This window comes from Sinohyriopsis cumingii, chromosome 1 (genome assembly GCF_028554795.1).
Source record: "Sinohyriopsis cumingii isolate HCF-2022 chromosome 1, ASM2855479v2, whole genome shotgun sequence".
NCBI classification, from domain to species: Eukaryota; Metazoa; Mollusca; class Bivalvia; order Unionida; family Unionidae; genus Sinohyriopsis; species Sinohyriopsis cumingii.
Genome location: NC_142961.1, coordinates 27,966,461 through 27,986,038, shown reverse-complemented (window position 1 = coordinate 27,986,038; position 19,578 = coordinate 27,966,461). Strand labels below are relative to the sequence as shown.

At 36.4% G+C, this 19,578-nt stretch overlaps 1 protein-coding gene across 2 annotated transcripts in view; it reads left to right on the top strand.

Annotated features, from left to right (window-relative positions):
- The window catches only part of LOC149806592 (uncharacterized), an 86,171-nt gene that overhangs the window by 18,457 nt on the left and 48,136 nt on the right, over positions 1-19,578 (top strand). For both annotated transcript variants that reach the window (XM_089955181.1, XM_089955190.1), the window contains exon 3: positions 923-3,532. In XM_089955181.1, coding sequence (XP_089811307.1) covers positions 923-3,532 — 2,610 coding nt within the window. The remainder of the gene's footprint in view (positions 1-922; positions 3,533-19,578) is intronic.

Sequence of the window (19,578 nt, the reverse complement as noted above, 5' to 3'; positions counted from 1 at the left end):
CAAAGATCTTTTAACAGTGTTCTTCAGAATTGTTTTTAAAAAGGTATCCTGTCATGAATACCTTAAATGCTTTCAAATAATTCTAGTCTGATATCAAATATGGTCACCATTATCAACATTTATGAAACATCTCAAAAACACTGCTGAACACGATTTGACAGTTGTGAAAAAAGATATCCTTTCATCAGTCTTCTACATTTCTTCAAAAATGATAACAGAACAACAATTTCTTTTCCAAAACTGAAACAGAATTTAACCAAACTTAACGGAAAGCATCAAGAATTCTGGTTTAAAGGCCTTTTCATGTCTCTACAAAGGATGCTGATTCACAGTGGTTACCATTACTAAAATTAAAGTCTTCAATGACTATTTCTTCCAAACTACTGCATTAAATTTGACCTAGAAAGTATTCTGTCATGAAGATCTTTCAAATTTATAGATGATTCATCATTAAATATGACTACCATTACAAAAATTAAAAATGATATTTAAACCACTTTTCATAAACCACTTAACTGAATATGTAGAGACAATGCTATTGCACCATTAAAAATCAGAAAACATTTACACAGCCACAATTTATTTGTCAAATAACCATGTATTGAAATTGCAATCAACCATGCTGTAGTATGAGTCAGCAATGACAGATTCAAAGCTTATAATGCAGAAATGTGAATATTTATTCAAGAAATTAATACATTCATGACACAAGTGATAATGATGTATGTTTGAATTTCTTGAATCCCTATACATCATAGGGTATGTCTTTAAAAGTTGCTTATCCAGACTGCATGCCAGAAGAATTTGCTCATCCCTGCTTTACAGTTTTAAACAAGAAGCAGAGAATTAATTTGATGTACCTTGAACAAAGTATTATCTTTGTACAGGTTGTTTAAATTGGTTTGTTTTTCCTATTTTTCAGAAAAGAACAAACTGATTTTGAAAAAGGTTGAACCTTGGAATAGTGTACGAGTGACCTTTAACATCCCTCGTGAGGCTGCAGGCAGGCTCAGACAGTTGGCTCAGCAAGGCAGTGCAAGGCTAAGGGAATTGGGTGTTCTTGGTGTGCAAATTCAAGGTGATCAGCATATATCACTTACAATTGCTGGAAAAAATAATGAAAGAACTCACTTGGTGTTTAAGACATCAGATTCATCAGTACCAGGTCCACCAAAACCTGTGTTTGATTCAAAGATTCAAAAGTTAGATGAACTTGGTGCTCCTGGACCAGGACAGGAAAGCTTAGAAGCATCAAAGAAAAACATTACTGAATACCTTCGTCCGGGGTCATCTATATTTGACTCCATATTTGGTTCCTCTGGCTCCTCTAGTGATATCTTCAAAAACCCAGATATTCTTGGGGCCACTTGTGATCAAGGCCCATTTCGAAGTAACAATGTCCTCCCCAGCCCCTCAGTACAAGGTGGCAGTGCTATTCATGGAACACCTCCATTTGGATATCCACCTTGTTCTAGTCCTAATTTTAACCCCTTGAGTCCTAGTAGGAGTCCAGGACAAAAATTGCCTACTCAGACCCCCGGAATTCCTCCGGGAATACAACAGAATTTCCCAGTGGGAAGAGGGAATTCATTCATGGGTCTGCCCCCTCCCCCTCCTTATCCTCATGGCAGCTCAATGATAAACAAGTTTAACTCTCATAGGCCTGGGTCTTCTGCTACAAGTCCTCTGTTAGTGAACCTTCTTCAGACTGACCCCTCCTTGGGTGGGTTTAACAATATACTGGCTGGAAAGATTACTGGAATGGACCCTAATGAAAAACCAAAAAAGAAGAAGAAATCAAGGAAGCCAAAGGAAGGAAAGGCAAAATCAAAATCAAAATCTACTTCTGGAGAAGTGGCAAATCAGAGTGTACCAAATCCAACTCAGACATCAGCTAATCCCACAACAGGTACACTGTCACAGCCAGTCCCTATTGTCATGCAGCCTTTGCCTTCGTCTGTTCCTTCAGTATCTAATCAGGGTAGTTACAGTTCCCTTATGAATGATTCCAGTTTCACAGGACTCGGAGTTGGGAATGGTATGACATCTGTGGCACAAAGTTCAACACCAAGTCCAAAAATTCGAAAAGTGGAGCATGAGAGTCCTGAAAGTACTGCTGGTAAAATTGTTAATCCTTATACGGGTCTTCTGGAACCCATGGAGAATCTGTCAGATTTAAGTCCAACTAAAAGTGAAAGTGGTGGGGAGACCCCTTTGAAATCCGCTAGAAATACAAGCATGTCTAAATCAACTTTTTCTTCAATACCTATTAATAGTATTGATTCAATCATTCGACAAGTAAGGACAGATAGTGTTAAATTAATGGCTGAAAAGGAGCAAATGGAGAGAGATGCTCCAAAGACTCCCCAATCTTCTCCACAGCTTGCACTCTCTTACCAGACAGCAGTAAATACTGTGTTGAAAGATCATACAGTTAAGGATTTTATAAGAACTGATTTTGTAAGTAAATCTTTTGACTCTGGTCATTTAGAGTTATTTCATTCAAATGTACTTCAGCAACAGCAGCAAGAACAACAACAGCTATTACAGGAGAAAAAATTGAGACCACTTGATTCTTTGCCAGTGGGGTTGAGGACACTACAGAAAGCTGGTATCAGTGATTCTGACGAACGAGTACTTTCAGTGAGTGATCCTGTCAGATATTCATTGGAACTGATTCGAGAGAGAAATAAAGTTACTCCTGATGGTGGACTAGAGCGGAGACATACGATAGGGGGTCATGCAGGACCCCACATAGATTTGCAACACAGTTTAGGTCATTCTCATGAGATGAATTCATTGTCAAGTAAAACTATTCCTCCTTTACAATTGCTCAACAAACCTTTACTCCAGGTGAAACAAAACAATGCAGGCACCTTGTTGTCTGGCTCACCAGATAACAAGGGGCACTCTGATGTGGACTCTGAAAACTCTAGCCACAGTATTACAGCTGTGGAGGGACATATTGTATCTGAGCCTGTCACAGTTTCATCAGGAACTCATGTGGACACGAGTCTAAAATCATACAGTAATGACTCTGGAGTGGGTAGTTCATCAGAGCGGTCTGATGATACACCATCTGAACCTGGTGATAATGACTTCAAGTCTGGTCAGACTAATTTAGATGAATGTGCCAAATCCCATATTTTAAATTCTTCTTTACCAAAGCAAATGCCAACCACAAAGTTGGAGTCTAAAGTTATGACAGTTGGATATGCAATGGCAGGGGAAGTTACTCATAGAAATATTGCAAATGAAACAGATATGGCTTATCTCCATAGACATTTAAATATGAAGTCTGACCCAATGAGATCAAAACCTGATATGAAGCATCTTGTCCCTGATCTCACAGGTAATGTTTTGCATTGGACAGCTAAAGATGAGCTTCGACCAGTAGTTAATAACTCGGATATGACTGCTGTCATGGCCAGAAATAAACCAGAGCAGAGGAAGAGTCCAAAATCCTCCAGTCCTCGGCCTGCAGCTGGCTTTCCAGTTCAGCATCCGGATCATCCGTCAAGTGCTATGCAAGGTGGGTATAGATTTGTTGAGTTTTTTGTGTTTGAATTTGCTGCCTGGAACAAAGCTTGCAAAATTTTTATCCAAAACTATATATTTTTTGTATGCACAGTGCAATTTTCTTAACTACATTTCTGATGAGCCAATTATGCTGTTGTAATTCTGTCTTGTACTTAACTTGGCAAGTCAAGGTGTATGAAAGAATAGTTCATTTTAATATCACTGATTAAAAGTTTGGTCTGCTATTTCCTGCGAAACTGATAAAAAGTTGGCTGCTGAATTGTACCTTTCTGAAGAAATTTATTTAGTTGGATTATTTATACACTCCTGAAAATACAGTACAGCTCATGTGTTTCGTTGGAACCCCACACATTACAGTGGGGAATTAATGTCCTCCACTTTCACTCTGCAATAACACTCCCTGAAAGAGCAATAAAATACAAATCACCATTGTGCCTCTGCTGGCACACAGATGGCATCTCCATTATCGAGAGTCTGATTGGCATTATAGACTGACATTTCAACAGCCAATCAATGAAGACAACTCAATGCAAAGACTGAGCCATTATGAGTGATTAAAATCAAATATCATTTCAGCAATCAGTGATCTTTACTTCAATTTTATATTTATTTATATATATATATATATATATATATATATATATATATATATATATATATATATAGTTAATACAAATTAATTTTTTAAGTCTTGTATATTTCGTATATTTAGAAATATTGTGCAGTGACTTGAGAGGTCCACCTCACTGAGCTTCTCTTGAACAGTGTAAATTTGTCCTTCTGTTTAAACATGAAAAGTAATCCTCTGAGGAATGGACAGTTAAATTCCATGTTGCAGCAACATTAAAAGAAAACACTGAATTTACACTTAAACATGAACCTTGTGTTTAATCCTTAAGCATTAGCGGCCCAGTTAAGAGATTGAATATACTTGTACACATCTATCAACTAATTAAGTTCAGAATGCTCATGTATTGTATGGGACTGGCCATTTATTTGTATCGGGCTAAATTATTATTCTGACTATTGTGTTTTTTTATTATCTCATTCATTACAAGGTAAGTTTGTTTCATCTAAAGCAAGGAATGGCATAGTGTCCTTTTTTTAATACCACAAATTGGAATAAGACAATAGCTTTTAAGGATTTACCCCCACCCTTTTTTAAAAACTTAAATGATTTCCCTCTAATCAAGACTTGGCTTGGCTTCAGCAGAAATCACATCAGTGTTAGCATGAGATAGGTGTTTCCATCACACAAACAATTTGGCATGTTGCACTTATATATGTAGCTCAAACTATGATCTAGCTCAAACAAGGATTTTTTACCGACAAAGTTTTAATGATTGACATTTGATAGTGAATGATGACCACCCAATGGAGACTGCTGTCATGCATGATATACAATCAGATATCATTTAAAGAATTAGGTGATCTCAATTTCTATCAAATATATTGCATATTGGGACAATTAAAAAATAAAAGAAAAAAGTGGTCTTTTCTGTACATATAGAGCAGGTTGATCGACTGCTTTACAATATGTTTACACTTTTACTTTATTGAGAGAAATCTGAGCAAACTTAAGCATTGACTTGACAATAGGTACATTGTATTGATCTTCTCTTAAACATTGTAAATTTATCTAGCTGTTTAAACATGAAAAGTAATTGTCTAAGGTGTTGACAAATTCCAGTCGACATCCACATTTGTTTAATTTTTTTTAAACCCCAATAAAAACAAGCAAATTCTGAATTTACTAATCCTGTAATTACTCTAAATGAGGCTGAATATACACGCTTGTTCAATTTTTTAACCACACATGTACTGCAATGGACTGGACATTTAATAATAATAATAATAATAATAATAATAATGACCTTATTTAAAGAGGGTAACCGAATTAGCTAAGAACTAATCTACCTTGAGGCCCTCATACAAGGGAATTTATTTATTTTAGCTGCATCTCTGAAGTCACTGGATATATTGGGTTTGGAAGAAGGAAATAGAGTGGGCATTTCTAATCTCAACTAGAATACTATTCCACAGCAAAGTTCCAGAGTATTGCTTTTTTTAAAATAATTCCTTATTTGGTTTGGGAATTGTATACTGTTTGGTAGACATGGATCGTAGGTGGGGAGTATTACCAGGTAGCCTGTACTGGAATAGTGATTGTAAATATTCGGGAGCACTATTATGGGATATCCTGTACATTAATTTGGCTTTTCTCAAACAGATTCGGTCTTTAACAGATAATATTTTTAACTTACCAGCTAAATTTTCCTTGCTTTTTTTCTGGATTTGTATGAGCCTTAATGCTCTTTTTTGAAAATGTGCCAGCTTTGCTGTGTTTTATCATTTGAATTACCCCATACTGTATTACAGTTAATTTATGGCACTAGATTGTTCTTTCTGACCAGGATTTTTTTGTTGTTTCAATCATTCACAAGATAAATTTATTTCAGATAAGAAAAGGAATGGCATGGTGTTCATTTTTTTAGTACAAATCTCAAGTTTAAATCACTCCTCTATAATCCTATGATTGAATGTCAGAAGAAATAGTACAAGATATTACTGAGAACTCATCAGGGCCCCCATCTCAACTGCACCCCAAAAAGTATAAACACACACAAACATAGTCATTTGTCACTTGGAATTTTCCATCATGTTATTCTTGCACATGTTTATTGAGTATTATGCACACTTTGAGTACATAGAATTTTGCTTTGGTGCCCTTTCATGGAAAGTTAGGGCTCTTTTGACATTTTGGAACACCCCACCCACACCCCTTCAGGTATTTGACATGTTCCGGCCCAGCTTGTGCTTGTTGCAACTATCAGAACTTGTGCAATATTTTTTCACATCAGTCAAGCTTTAATGCAGTTTTGCTGTATAAAATGTTTGAAGTCTCTCATTCATTATCCTTTTCACTTCAGAGTGCGGTAATACTGAATTTCATAATGTACTTCACAAAGTATATTACATAAACTGCAACAGAAATAAGGAAATGAATGTTTCTGTACAAAAAAAATAAGAGTCATTGTGCAAAATTTACTCTAAATAGATCTGTTAGAATTTTTTGAAGTTTTTGTTTCGTTTTAAGTAGAGGGTTCCGTAATGTGCACTAGAAAGCAATAAACGAATTTGAGATTAATGTAGAGACCAAACTTGGTATTACTGCTACTGATAGGTCTTTTATTTGCATAAAGATCATGATACAAATTTGTTTATATATTTTTCCTTATGAGAACAGAAAATAGGACATGTAGATGCAACCACTCAGAATGCCTTAAATTTATTGAACATTTAAGATTTGATAATGTTCCAAATTAGTATTCATTTCAACAATATGCCGAGGTCAGATTAATTAGGAACATTCACCAAACTTTCACTCTTAATGATGGGATGCTAATTTGTGCTTCTTGTTAGAAATGCACTTTTCTCATGCTGAAGTTGACATCGTCTTCTGATGCTAAAATTTTATAAAAGTGTTTACAGTGGTCACTATATTTCTGCAGAAAAAATCCACTCAAGCTAATTCTTTATTAGGGAGAGATCATTTAAGTTTCCAAAGGGTTATATTATTTGAAATAATTTTATCTTTTGATGAATGAAAGAATTTTTTAAACAAATGTCCGAATCGGACAGAACAAAAAATTAAATAACCAGTCCCATACAGTATAATTGCAGTCAAAATTGAACTAAAGTTCTTAGCTTTGTACATGCGTATTCAGCCTTGTGACTGGGTCATTACTTTTCAAGGACTAAATATGTTATTCACATTTAAGTGTAAATTCAGTGTTTTCAGTTTTATTGTTTTTATTTTAACAGAAGCAGCTATCATCAGTAATTTATATGTACATACCTCATAGGATTACTTTTCATGTTTAAAAAGTAAGATAACTTTGCACTGTTCAAGAGAACATCAACAAGTTGTCAAGACAGTGTGTCAAGTTTGTTCAGATTTCTTTGAATAAAGTAAAAGCATATATTTATTGCAGAAGGTGCCAAGGTCTTTTGTAAATAAAAAAAGTACAGTAGGATTAGTTCAGTTTTCGAGGCATTGTGACTGTGTTAATATTATCTAAAATTTGATTTTGCATTATATTTGTTACATAATCTTCATTAGAACTAGGAAATATGTATAATCATCTGATAACAATGTTGATAAATTGCCCCCCCCCGCCCATGCTTGCAGGGGTCATACACATTAAACTATGCTCATTTGATAGACACATCCACTTTGCGGTGGTCATCCTCGATGACTACATGAGAAAGCATGGTGTGCAGAACAGTTCTCCACAAGCCATCATGGCAACTCCGTCAGGACATGCATAGAGATGGTGGAGTTTTTTTTTCTTAAACTCTTTCAAAAAACTGGTAATTATTGGATGGACTATCAACTCTGATTGCCTTTGCTTTAAATGGTGTATAAATAACTTATTTTCAGATTGATACAAATTTGGCTGTTCTGCCATTCATAAAAGGAGAAAAGCTTTCTACACAACAAAATTTGACAAACTTACTTTGATGCAGAATAACCTAGCAGTGTGATTTTTACAGTATCGGACAAATGAAGCTGATGTGGTATCAAATATAGATGAAGAAACAAAACTTCGACTAGCTTCAAGGAAGTTATTTATATAAATTGCGATCAACAGTATCAGTTTTGAGGACTATTCAAATGATAAACTGCCTCCCTTTGGACTGTCACAGTATACTCGTTAGGGAATACCCCTTAAAAAACAAATCTTTACTTGCAATTTTCTGATATATATATATGGGATTTACAAATTTTCTAATAGATAGCTTGCTGCTTGGAAAATTGAGTTTGCCCAAAAACTGATCACATAGAAATAGTTTTGAGATAGCTAGATTTTTAAAAGAAGAGAGAGAGATTTTAAACAACCAATAACATATCTGCATTATTTTAATTTCCTACATAATATTATTTATTATCTTTCCAATTACTGTTCAGATGATCATGCAGATTTAATTAAGAATAATGAAAGCTGTAATTTTTGTAATGATTAGTTTATAATTGCAACTAAAGATTTGTGAACACAAATTTTATCAATGTAGTCACACTGAAATCACAGATATGCATCAAAATAGTTGACAGCCTGACCTTTGAGATTGAGATCCATTATTTTTAACCTTATAATTGTTTACCAAGCAGTATTTACGTATTGGTCTCCTGTTACTTACCACATATACAACATACCATAAATGCTACATGTGGATAGTATGTTTTCAGTTCATTGATCATGCTTTGAATGAATCCTTTTGGTCAATCATTAGTGCAGAGTGCTTTTTATTTACAGACACACCTGTTGATGAATCTCACAAGTTATTAACAATTAACGCCTTACCTAAAGACAGTGACATGCATCAAAACAATCTCTAGCCAGCTAACAAACTGCTCAAGGCTGGGTTAGGGACCTGAATGTTAGCTATTCCCAGATACCTACATAAATTACAACTGATGTGTAAATGATAAGTTAGAGTATCAATAGCCCTTATTAGTCAAAATGTGCTTCAGTTAGTAAATAATCATGCCAGTGTGAGAAAATGTGAGTGACCTTGACATTATATATATATATATATATATATATATATATATATATATATATATATATATATAATGGTCTGGGAAAGCAAATAAATCACAGCTTACATTTTAATGTAGGTGTGAATTTGCATTCATATGCTGATATGTTAACTAACCAGTTGAGTGATATAAGGCTTACTTGAGCCTGTTGTTACAAATGATGCTAATTTTGCCATCCAGTATGGCAACTGTTACTTGAACTTGAAAAGTTTTAAAATAAATTCTCTAGAATCATTAGACAGAATTTAACCAATTTTACCAGAAAGCATCATTATATAGAATAGTTTCAGATTTATAATACTGATGCTGATCAGCTGTCATATATGGCAGCTATTACTAAAATTAGAATACCTTTAAAGACTTTTTCCCCATAATTAGATTGTACTGGACAAAAAGCAACTTGGCATAAAGTCCTTATAAATTTGCACAAAACCACTGATCCACTACACTGGTCAACAGTGAAATCATTACTGACTTGAAAAGGCCCTAATCTGTAGTATTTTGGTGTGCCGAACACGAATATAACCGTGAAAAATTTGTATTGGCTCTCGTTTTGAAGACATTCATATACCTCATTTTCTATGTTTCACTGTGTAAATTTCTCCAGTAGGACTGCAGCAACATCTGGAATAATGATGTAACATTGCATAATACCATCATGCTCACATCATCCACAGTTGATTGCATCATTTTCTGATGCAATGCAATACTAATGCCATGCGGCTGCTGAAGTAAGTTGACGTCAGCAGTGTACTATACATGTGTAGGCCTATTATACTGATGCCAGGCGGCTGCTGAAGCTGACGTAAGCAGTGTACTATATAAAGCCCAATCAGATAGGTTCAGCATTTAAAATATTTTAGACGTTGTGCGAGACAGTTCAAGCTACTGTTACATAAAACTTATTATTTTATCCATTTACGTACAATAAAGAACAGTAATGCCTCGAAAGTGTGTTAATACCGCGGACAATTTTTGCTATATTTGTGGGGAAGTGACATTTGCCAACCAGAAGAAAAGTATCAATTCTCAAGTGAAGAAGGCATATCATCTTTACTTCGGATGCAAGGTTGGTGACCAAGACAAGCCTTGGGCTCCGCATATATGCTGTGCTACATGTACAACACAGCTTTCACAGTGGTTGAATTGCAAAAGGTCATCAATGCCGTTTGCAGTCCCAATGGTGTGGAGAGAGCCAAGCAACCACCTAAATGACTGTTACTTCTGCTTGGTTCCTCCTCTTTCCGGCGGAATAACAAAGCGAAAGAAGTCGAGAATAGTCTACCCAAACATTCCGTCTGCATTGAGACCAGTTCCACATGGTGAGGGACTTCCTATTCCAGAACCTCCAGCAGAATATTCTCTTGATTCATCTGACGAAGACAAAGGTGAGTCGACCTGTTCTTCTCCTGGTCCATCAGCATGCAGTGATCCAGATTTTCACTGTGGTGCATCATCAACCCCACACAGAATAACACAGGAAGAACTAAATGACCTGATTCGTGATTTGGACTTCTCAAAGAACAAGGCAGAATTGCTAGGATCAAGACTCCAACAATGGAATCTTCTAGAAGAAGATGTCACAATTACTGCATATCGAAAGCGCCACCAGCAATTGGAGCCTTTCTTCAGAAAGGAAAGTAATCTGATATTCTGTTCCGATATTGAGGGCCTCATGAATGCTTTAAAAATCACTCATGACCCACAAGAATGGAGACTATTTGTGGACTCTTCGAAACTGAGTCTCAAGGCTGTGCTTTTGCACAATGGAAACATTCTTCCATCTATTCCAGTAGCGTATGCTGTCCACATGAAAGAGACATACGATAACTTAAGGCAGCTACTGAATTCCATTGAGTATAACAAGTACAGCTGGCACCTCTGTGGTGATTTGAAGGTAGTTGCCCTTTTAATGGGACTGCAGCAAGGATATACAAAATACATGTGTTTCTTATGCGAGTGGGATAGCCGAGCAAGGGAAATGCACTACATGAGGAAGGAATGGACTCACAGGCAGAATGTAGCCATTGGAGAGAAGAATATCCAACACCCAGCTCTGGTTGAGGCTCAGAAAATCTTGCTACCACCCCTTCACATCAAACTAGGTTTGATGAAGAACTTCGTGAAAGCCATTGACCGGACTTTGCCAGCATTCCGATACCTGCATGAAAAATTCCCTCGACTCAGCGAAGCAAAGATTAAAGAGGGAGTTTTTGTGGGTCCTCAGATTCGAGAGCTTTTCAAAGATGACCGGTTCAACAACTTGCTGGAAGGTGACGCGAAACAAGCATGGAATGCTTTTCGCCTAGTTTCTACAAACTTCCTCGGAAATGTTAGGGCAGAAAACTATAAGGAACTAGTAGAAGACATGTTGATGAAGTATAAGAAACTTGGCTGCAATATGTCTCTAAAGATTCACTTCCTTCATTCCCATTTGGATTTCTTTCCTAGCAACTGTGGTATTGTTTGTGATGAACACGGCGAACGTTTTCATCAAGATATCGCAACAATGGAACAAAGATACCAGGGAAAATGGTCCACTACAATGCTGGCTGACTACTGCTGGACACTCCTCAGAGATGCTCCCGAACAGCTGTACAAGAGACAGGCGAAGAAATCTAAGATGTAGTCAATGACTTGATTTTTTATAGGTAGGCTATTACAGTTGACCTTTTACTATTGGAATGCATTTCGTTATGTAAACATTAATTTCTTGCAGATTACAAAAAAACTAGAGCCAATTTTGCAATTTGACTGTCATATTCGTGTTCAGCACATAAAAATTGATAAGAATTGACTAATTTTATTTCAGTAACATGACTTTTGTAAAAATTTGTTGTCCAGTGCTATCAGTTATGGCTACCATTGCTAAAATAGAAACAAATATAACTTGACTTTTCAGTAACGGCGCTGTGGAATGTTAACAAATTTCAAAGCCACATGGTATTAGTTGCTTTCAGATTTATATAAATAATTTCATTTCAGTTACAGATATGGAGGTATAGATTAAGATATATTCCTAGTCTGTTATCTTAGTCCACTTGACACAGTTGGAATATCATCCTTCTTTTTGGGGGGCACCATGCATCCTACATATCTCTTGGTTGCTCAGCCTTGCTTCTTTTAGGTATTTTGGTATTTTTGTTCTCAATTGTATCCTTTTCTTTTTGTTGTATTTATCCAGATTTCTTTTGTGTAAGTGTCTTTCATCATTGATATTTACTGGGTTTTTTTGGGTTCATTGCTGGTGAAGCAGTGCTTCTTATATCTATCCCTAAATTATTAACAGGTGTCAGAGTAGGTGATTCCTACCCTGTAGTTGTTCCAGATTATTGTTTTTTTCTTTCTTTTTTTGATTCCTTTCAGCTGTCAATAAAGCCTTAAGTAATGCCTCTATGTTGGTAGATGGTATAGTAAAAGGTTAAAGTTGGACATGTACTTCACCTAGTTCACATGCATAGCATGTGTACATCCAGACAACTGTCCAATTTGGCCAGAAAAGTTTTGACTTTTTGTATTGATAGGCATTTAAGGTCCAAAAGAAGAGTTCTGCTTTGTTCTCCTCATCTTTGGTGGACCACGTTTAATACCATACTGTACGTAGGGTTCAGTAGTTGGTGTAAGGAAGTCACCAGGCTTCATAATCAAGGTTTCTGGGATAAGAAAGACACGTACTTCTATTGGGGGTGGAGGTATTATTTGAGAGGGATCAATGACACTTCCCAGCATATGTTTCCAGCTCCCAATTGAGAGCCCCGCTAGATCAGTCCACATCTCTCATGAAGGAGAGGTGAAATAATCCTGCCTCGCTCTGAGAGCAAAAACAGAATGATGAACTGTCAATTTTTGTGGACACTAACAAGTTGCACTGGGTCATTAACATCTCTTGGGGTTGCCTTCACTGTCTCACCAATCAATGCAGGTGTTAGAGAAGGAAGACATGTGGACTTTTCATTAGGTTGTAACGATGTTTACCACCACCTTCTGTTGACATCTGCAGACTGCTAAACCTTACAATTTTGCCTTAAGTCTTAAAGAAATTACTCCTAAAATACAGACTTATGGAATAAAAACACAAATTACAGAAATAAGATTGCAGTAAAATCTGGATACTGGCTTGGTCATTTTTATTTGGATTAGGGTTTCATATTAGATTCAGTGAATTAATGTGGGAATCAGACTAATTTTACTGGTGTCCCTGAGATGCTTTAAACTGCACATATTTTGTGATGATCAAAGTTTTGTTTAGTTTTTTACAAATGGCATCCAACAAGTGACAGGTCAGTACAAAAGGGACAATAATTTTCATCAGTGTTTCCCTTTATGCACATATGTGCGTCAGGGACGCACGCTGGAGAAAATTGACGCACACATTTTGTTACCGTGCGTTTTTTTGACGCAAATGATTTTCATAATATGATCATGATTTATTTAATACCCATGTATTGGACGATGGATGGCATTGTATATACTTTGCTTATAGGCATTGACTGGTTCCCCGCTTTGTTTGCTCCCTGCCTTGCGCTCCTTTATTCGTATAGCAAAGTGCAATGCAGGGAACATAAAAAACAATGAACCAGACTAGCATAGGCACTGTTATGACGGAGTAGCTTCCCCTAATCTCGCGATTTCCACTGAGCTCAGCAAGCTGTTCTAGATATTTAACATCAAGGCTCGTTGCACTAGAAAGGGATCGCCAGATTTAAACGTCATGCACTAAAAAGCATTAGCGAAGAAAGTGAAAGAAGCAGAACACAAAAGAGTAACTGTGGATCTAACTTTAATGAAAAATGGAGAAAATTATTCCCTTGACTGGAATATTCATTATGATTACCGGTGTGACTTCTGATGGGTGATTGCAACGACTGCAAAAGTGAATAATCCTTTCGTGACAGGATTTTAGAATTTTTAAAAATAGGCCCTCCTTCACCATAAGATATCTGGAGAACACATTATAACCTAAGACATTATTTCACAACATAGAAATCAGTAAACTTGCAGAGACAAATGCGTTATTTGAATTACAAAGTCAGCGGGTCATTGCAGATTTTGTTGGTTTTTAACTTTTACTGCAATAAAAGAAAGATCTTAAAGTTCAAGTATAACTTATTAGAAAGAAGATGAATCAGTATCCACATTGATATTTGGATAAATGTATTCTAGGACGAAGTACAATGAAACCTATGGTTAAAAAGATTTGTTTGGCTTTTTGTATTGGCTTATATGTAATGTGTTGTGCTATAATATTGTTGATGAAACTTAAAAGTACGACTTCAAAAGAAAAATGAACTAATAAAATTATTCTTTGAATGGACAATGCATTTGTTTGTTAATTGTGCATGTTGGTGTATTTGTATGTTTAGAGAGAGAGAGAGAGAGAGAGAGTAGTGCAAGTTGCAATAGCTGAAAAAGTATGAGTCGTATGAAAATGTCAGTACATTTTTGACCCCCACATTTTTTATTTGACCCCCAGTTTTGACACCAAAGGGTTTTTTGTACCCTCAATTTTACACCCCTGGGGGATACACTGTTTCATTGAATGTTTTAATAGTAGAATCAAATAAAAAGGGAATATTCAGATTCATTGGAATAAGGCAGGAAGGAATTACATCAAGTTGAGAGATGTCGAGAAGCCATTGAGCTCTGTAATGTTTGGAACTGCATTTTGTGAAACTGTTGGATGTAACAAAGGTTCAGGTAAACTTTAATACTTTAAGTTGAACACAGTGTTTACCGTTACTGCATAGGTCTTGAATCACATGTGTGGACTTCTGAATGGATGTTTTCCAGCATTACAATAGGAGTGTATGATGTTACACCTTACTGAAAACTGGTTAAATCAAGGGGAAAATATTGGCTTCCTTATTGAGACGGTTTTATTAGGATTGGCAGTTCTGCATCTGTGTCCCATATCTTTTGGATCAGCAGGCTGGGAGCCTTTCCAGATTAGCCAGCCCTTAAGTGATCTTAAGATTGAAGTTCAGTAGTACTAGTCCCTGACTGCATTACTGGGTCTTGTGTGAACAGCAAAGAAATGCCCTCATTTTGGAAAACCCATGACTGCCCTGCCCCCCCCCCCCCCCCCCCGAACATTTCAGGCAGGGCAACCATCGTAACCCTGGTTTAAAACTCTTTTCTGTGAGTCTTTATCATGACAATATAACTGGAAGGGTCAGGAGAAAGTAGTATATTGACTTCCTCCTCCTCACAGCATCCCAGTAGTTGCCAGGTTAAGTTTTTTTTTCTTTCTTCAGAGGCTTGATCAGACCTGTTGGATGCTGCATGGGTCCTTTCCACATTAAATGATGAATACCTGCTGTGGTTTGTCTGGGACAGGAGAGCTTCAAATTTCTGGTTCTTTCTTTTGGTCTAGCTTCTGTAAGAAAAGCTTTTTTCCATTGTAATAGGTGTAATAGTGACTGATTGAAGGTTGTTAGGGGTTCCCATCTTGCAGTTTACTTTGAGGACTGGCTGATACAGAATGTCTTCAGACATGTTTTTCTGAGTGTCCTGTCTCTCTTAGGAGAAGGTGACCTGTCTAGGCCTAATCCCCTACCAAAGGAAGGCTGATCTTATATGAGAAAGCTTGTCAGTAGCTTCCAGTAGGTTAGTGGTTCTTTCTAGGGTTTTCAAAGGTTCTTCCATTACTCAGTATACTGGCCACCATGGGATGAAAAATAGTGGTAACCAACAAAATCAAACCATTTCTTCTGACAAATACTTGCTCTCATAGCATGACTTGAAAAGAAGACTTACCTCCTTATCTCTGCCTCCTTCACCTCAAAAAATAGAATGCAGCAGCAGGCTTAGATTCCTTGGGAAGGTGACTGTATGGTCCCACAACTGTTGCATCTAGCAAACTGGACAAGGACCCCATGTCTGCTTCATCACCATCTGAGTTGGTGCAAAAATAAGGACAGGTTTATGAGAAGAGATTCAATTCAACTTTGAAACCTTACTCCTTCTTTTACACTAGTGCATCTAATTCATGCAGGGATGATCACCTAGCGCCAAAGAAAATTGTCTTTCAGGGCGTGTTGTCTTGGGAAGAATTGTCTGCTGTTTTTCTAACAGTTCTAGGGTGCATCAACAGTATCAATCACCATGCTTGGGTTGCTGTGGACAATGCAACAGTCTGAGCATACCTCAGATGTCAGTTCATGCCCCTTGTCTTTGAAGATTGAACCTCTACTGTTGAACAACTTCAAAATCACCACAGCTTAACTAAGAGAAATATTCTGGCAGACAGCTTGTAGGGATAAGAATGGTCTCCTCACTTTACGGCCAGTGGTAGACAGGGCCATTTTTTAAGCAATGTTGCCAAATTCATGGCTAGAAGGCACTGTCATTGTTTATGATGCCATGGGGAGACTTCTTTTGTAATTGGTGCAGAAGGAACATGTGTTGTTTCCTATCATTAAAGGCTGTTAAGTACACAGTATCCACCATTAAGGCTATAGAGCAGTACTCTTAGCTTTTATAAGGGCTCCACTATATGGTCACATCCAGATCTTTCAGCACTAATGAGGAACTTGGAACTTCAGGGACCAGTCACTCACCAATCCACATCTTTGAAAACTAAACAGCAACTTTGATCTTCAGCAACAGCCATTAATGTTGAGGTGGAGCCTCATGGTTTTCTTTAGTTGTAATCTCAACTTTTTTATGAACCTTTGTATGAAGGTTATTTTTTCTAAGGGTTGTTGATGCTTCATGCTGTTTATTCTACTTTATAATTGTCCTGTAACCTCCCCTGAGATTTTATAATTCCTCTTTAACCTCCCCAGAGACTTTATAATGCAGCTATAACCTCCTCTGAGACTTTATAATGCCCACAATTTAGTTTACAGAACTTGTGAAAATGTACTTGTAAATAGTGGTCAGTGTACATTTTTTCACTGGCACTGATTTGAATATAAATGTAAGTATTTGTTTAAATGTTAGACGTGAATCCTCAAAGTCTGTACCCAGTTTTGCTTCACTAGGTCTAGTAAAGCATAGGCTTTACATGGCAAGTATCAATATCAGACACATCTTGACAAAACTTGATGAGGTAAAATGGATACTTAATCAAAACAGAACAGTACATGAGACCTACAGTATGTGAAACCTTCCTGGTATAGATGTACAAAATAATGAACTTGATAAGAGGGATATGAAATTGAAACAAAACTCGGAACATAAACTATTCATAAAGAACTAGGGAATTCATTATATAAATAACAGTCCTGTTTCCTATGAAGGAAGAAGAAACATTGAGTCTTGAGACTAATGGATACAAACAGTTTTGTCTAATCAAAGCCAATATGTTAGGTCTACAGGCCACCAGATTCATCTCTGTTTTGGATAACAAAGTTTGGACTTAAGGTAGCTCTAGATCATGATCTATGATGGCGATTTTCTGTATAGACAACTTTGTAAGAGTGCAAGATAGCTAAGCATGATTGAGTGGGTTGTCTCAACTTATTTCCTCACCAAGAGTCGATGAAATATCGAGTACTCTAATTGATCATGTCTGTATTAATAAATCAGAGAATATCATTGCAGTACTTGTCCCTTATTTCTCATTAAGTGTCCATTATGCAATTTGTACTACATGCAATGTAGATAGTTGGGACATATGTGATACTAAGCATAAGGTTGTCTCCTACATATAATTAAGAAAATCCATTGTTGAAAACTTTTATCTGATTTAGCAAACTCCTACCTCTTTTGTTATAAAATGTAGAAAACTCCAGTGAAGCAATTGAAACCAGGTACATTATTATGAACTTTGTGTTAGATCATCCTTTTCTTTTACAAATGAAAAGAGTGAAATACCCTTAAAATCCTGCATGGTTTATGACAGAAATCAAAGAAGTCAGAACAGAAAAAAAATATATCAAGGATTGGCACATCTTCAGACTCTGGCATAAAGGATATACTGTTATGATCGATTCTGGTAAAAGAGTTTATAAAATATCTTTTGAACATGAACAAAATCCAAATGAAATGTGGAAAATTCTAAATGATTTTACTATAGTAAACACAATAAAATCACTAATCAAATTATTGAGGGGACAATAACTGATAATATATGATTTTACTCCTAGTAGAAACATTAAGATTCCAATCAGTGGACAATAACTGGTGATATACACTGTACATGATATTGTTAAATACACTGTACATGATATTGTTAACAAATTGAATGAACACTTCAGTAATGTAACATATATGAATTCAAATATTTCACCCACTAATGTAAAAATTTTTACAAAGTTACAGGATTTTGTCAAGTCAAAAATTCCTGCAGAGATTCAGTTCACAGTTCCTGTCATGTGCAGATGTACTAAGTGAGCCGAAAACATTAAATTCTAAAATATCCGCTTGATTGGACCAGATAGGTCCATGCATCTTAAACATTTGTGCTGATATTATAGCCCCGTCTCTTGCCAAAACAGGTAACCAAAGAATTACAAAAGGAATCTTTCCATCAAAACTGAAGGCAGCTATTGTTATACCTGCTCAGGCCGAAACAATTTGTTTCCAGTTGGCAGACTGGTTTAAAAAATCACATTAAATATATATATAAACATAGCTGCCAATCCTCACAAATTTGGTGTGAATTTCACGACTTTTCAGCGATTCACAGATTCGCGCCACAAGCCAAAAATTCACGAATTCTCCAATCCTCAGTTATTTTAAATCTTTAATAAAATAACAGATTTCCCGTTAAGTGCTAGTCGTGATATTCGCAGTTGCCGAAACGGTCCGGTACTGGTGGTCGCAATATCTCTTTTAATCTATATTTATAAGAGTAGTTTTACAAATGCTTTTGAGAGAAATTGGGGCCTAACCGGAATTTTGCTCAGTGCATGTGTCACCAACACTGATTTGAGTTACCATTCAGCATCGCATGTAAGATCTTGAAAATGTCTTTACCACCAAGGAAAAAGAAATGTATTACTCAGAAAGTGAAGTTTAATTTGGAATATATCAAAAATTGGCCGTGCATTCTTCCATTAAACATTGATATTCATCATGCTTTTTGCACTCAGTGTGCCATCGCAGAGACGATGTGAGGAAGCACGTCAGTTGCAAAAAACACGTAGAAGTTGGGAAAATTAAGAATTTGCAGATTTCAGCTCTGGAATATTTTAAGCCATAGGCAGAAGACCTGCAGGCTACCAACGCTGAAGCATTACAGACTTTAGGGCCTCCTTAGCTGCAGAAAATTTGTCAGCAATTTTAGTCGCCAAGATCAACCACCAGGCAAGAAGTCTTTAGAAAACAAATTTACGATCAAGCAGCTGAGGAAGTTCAAGTCTGCCATAATATCATGTCTTGATAAATAAATATTTCTGCATATATGTAGTGTTTCAGTTTTATATTGCGAACTTGATATAGTGTAGTATTGACGGTCAGAGTGGATGGAGTTATTGTCATGGTAT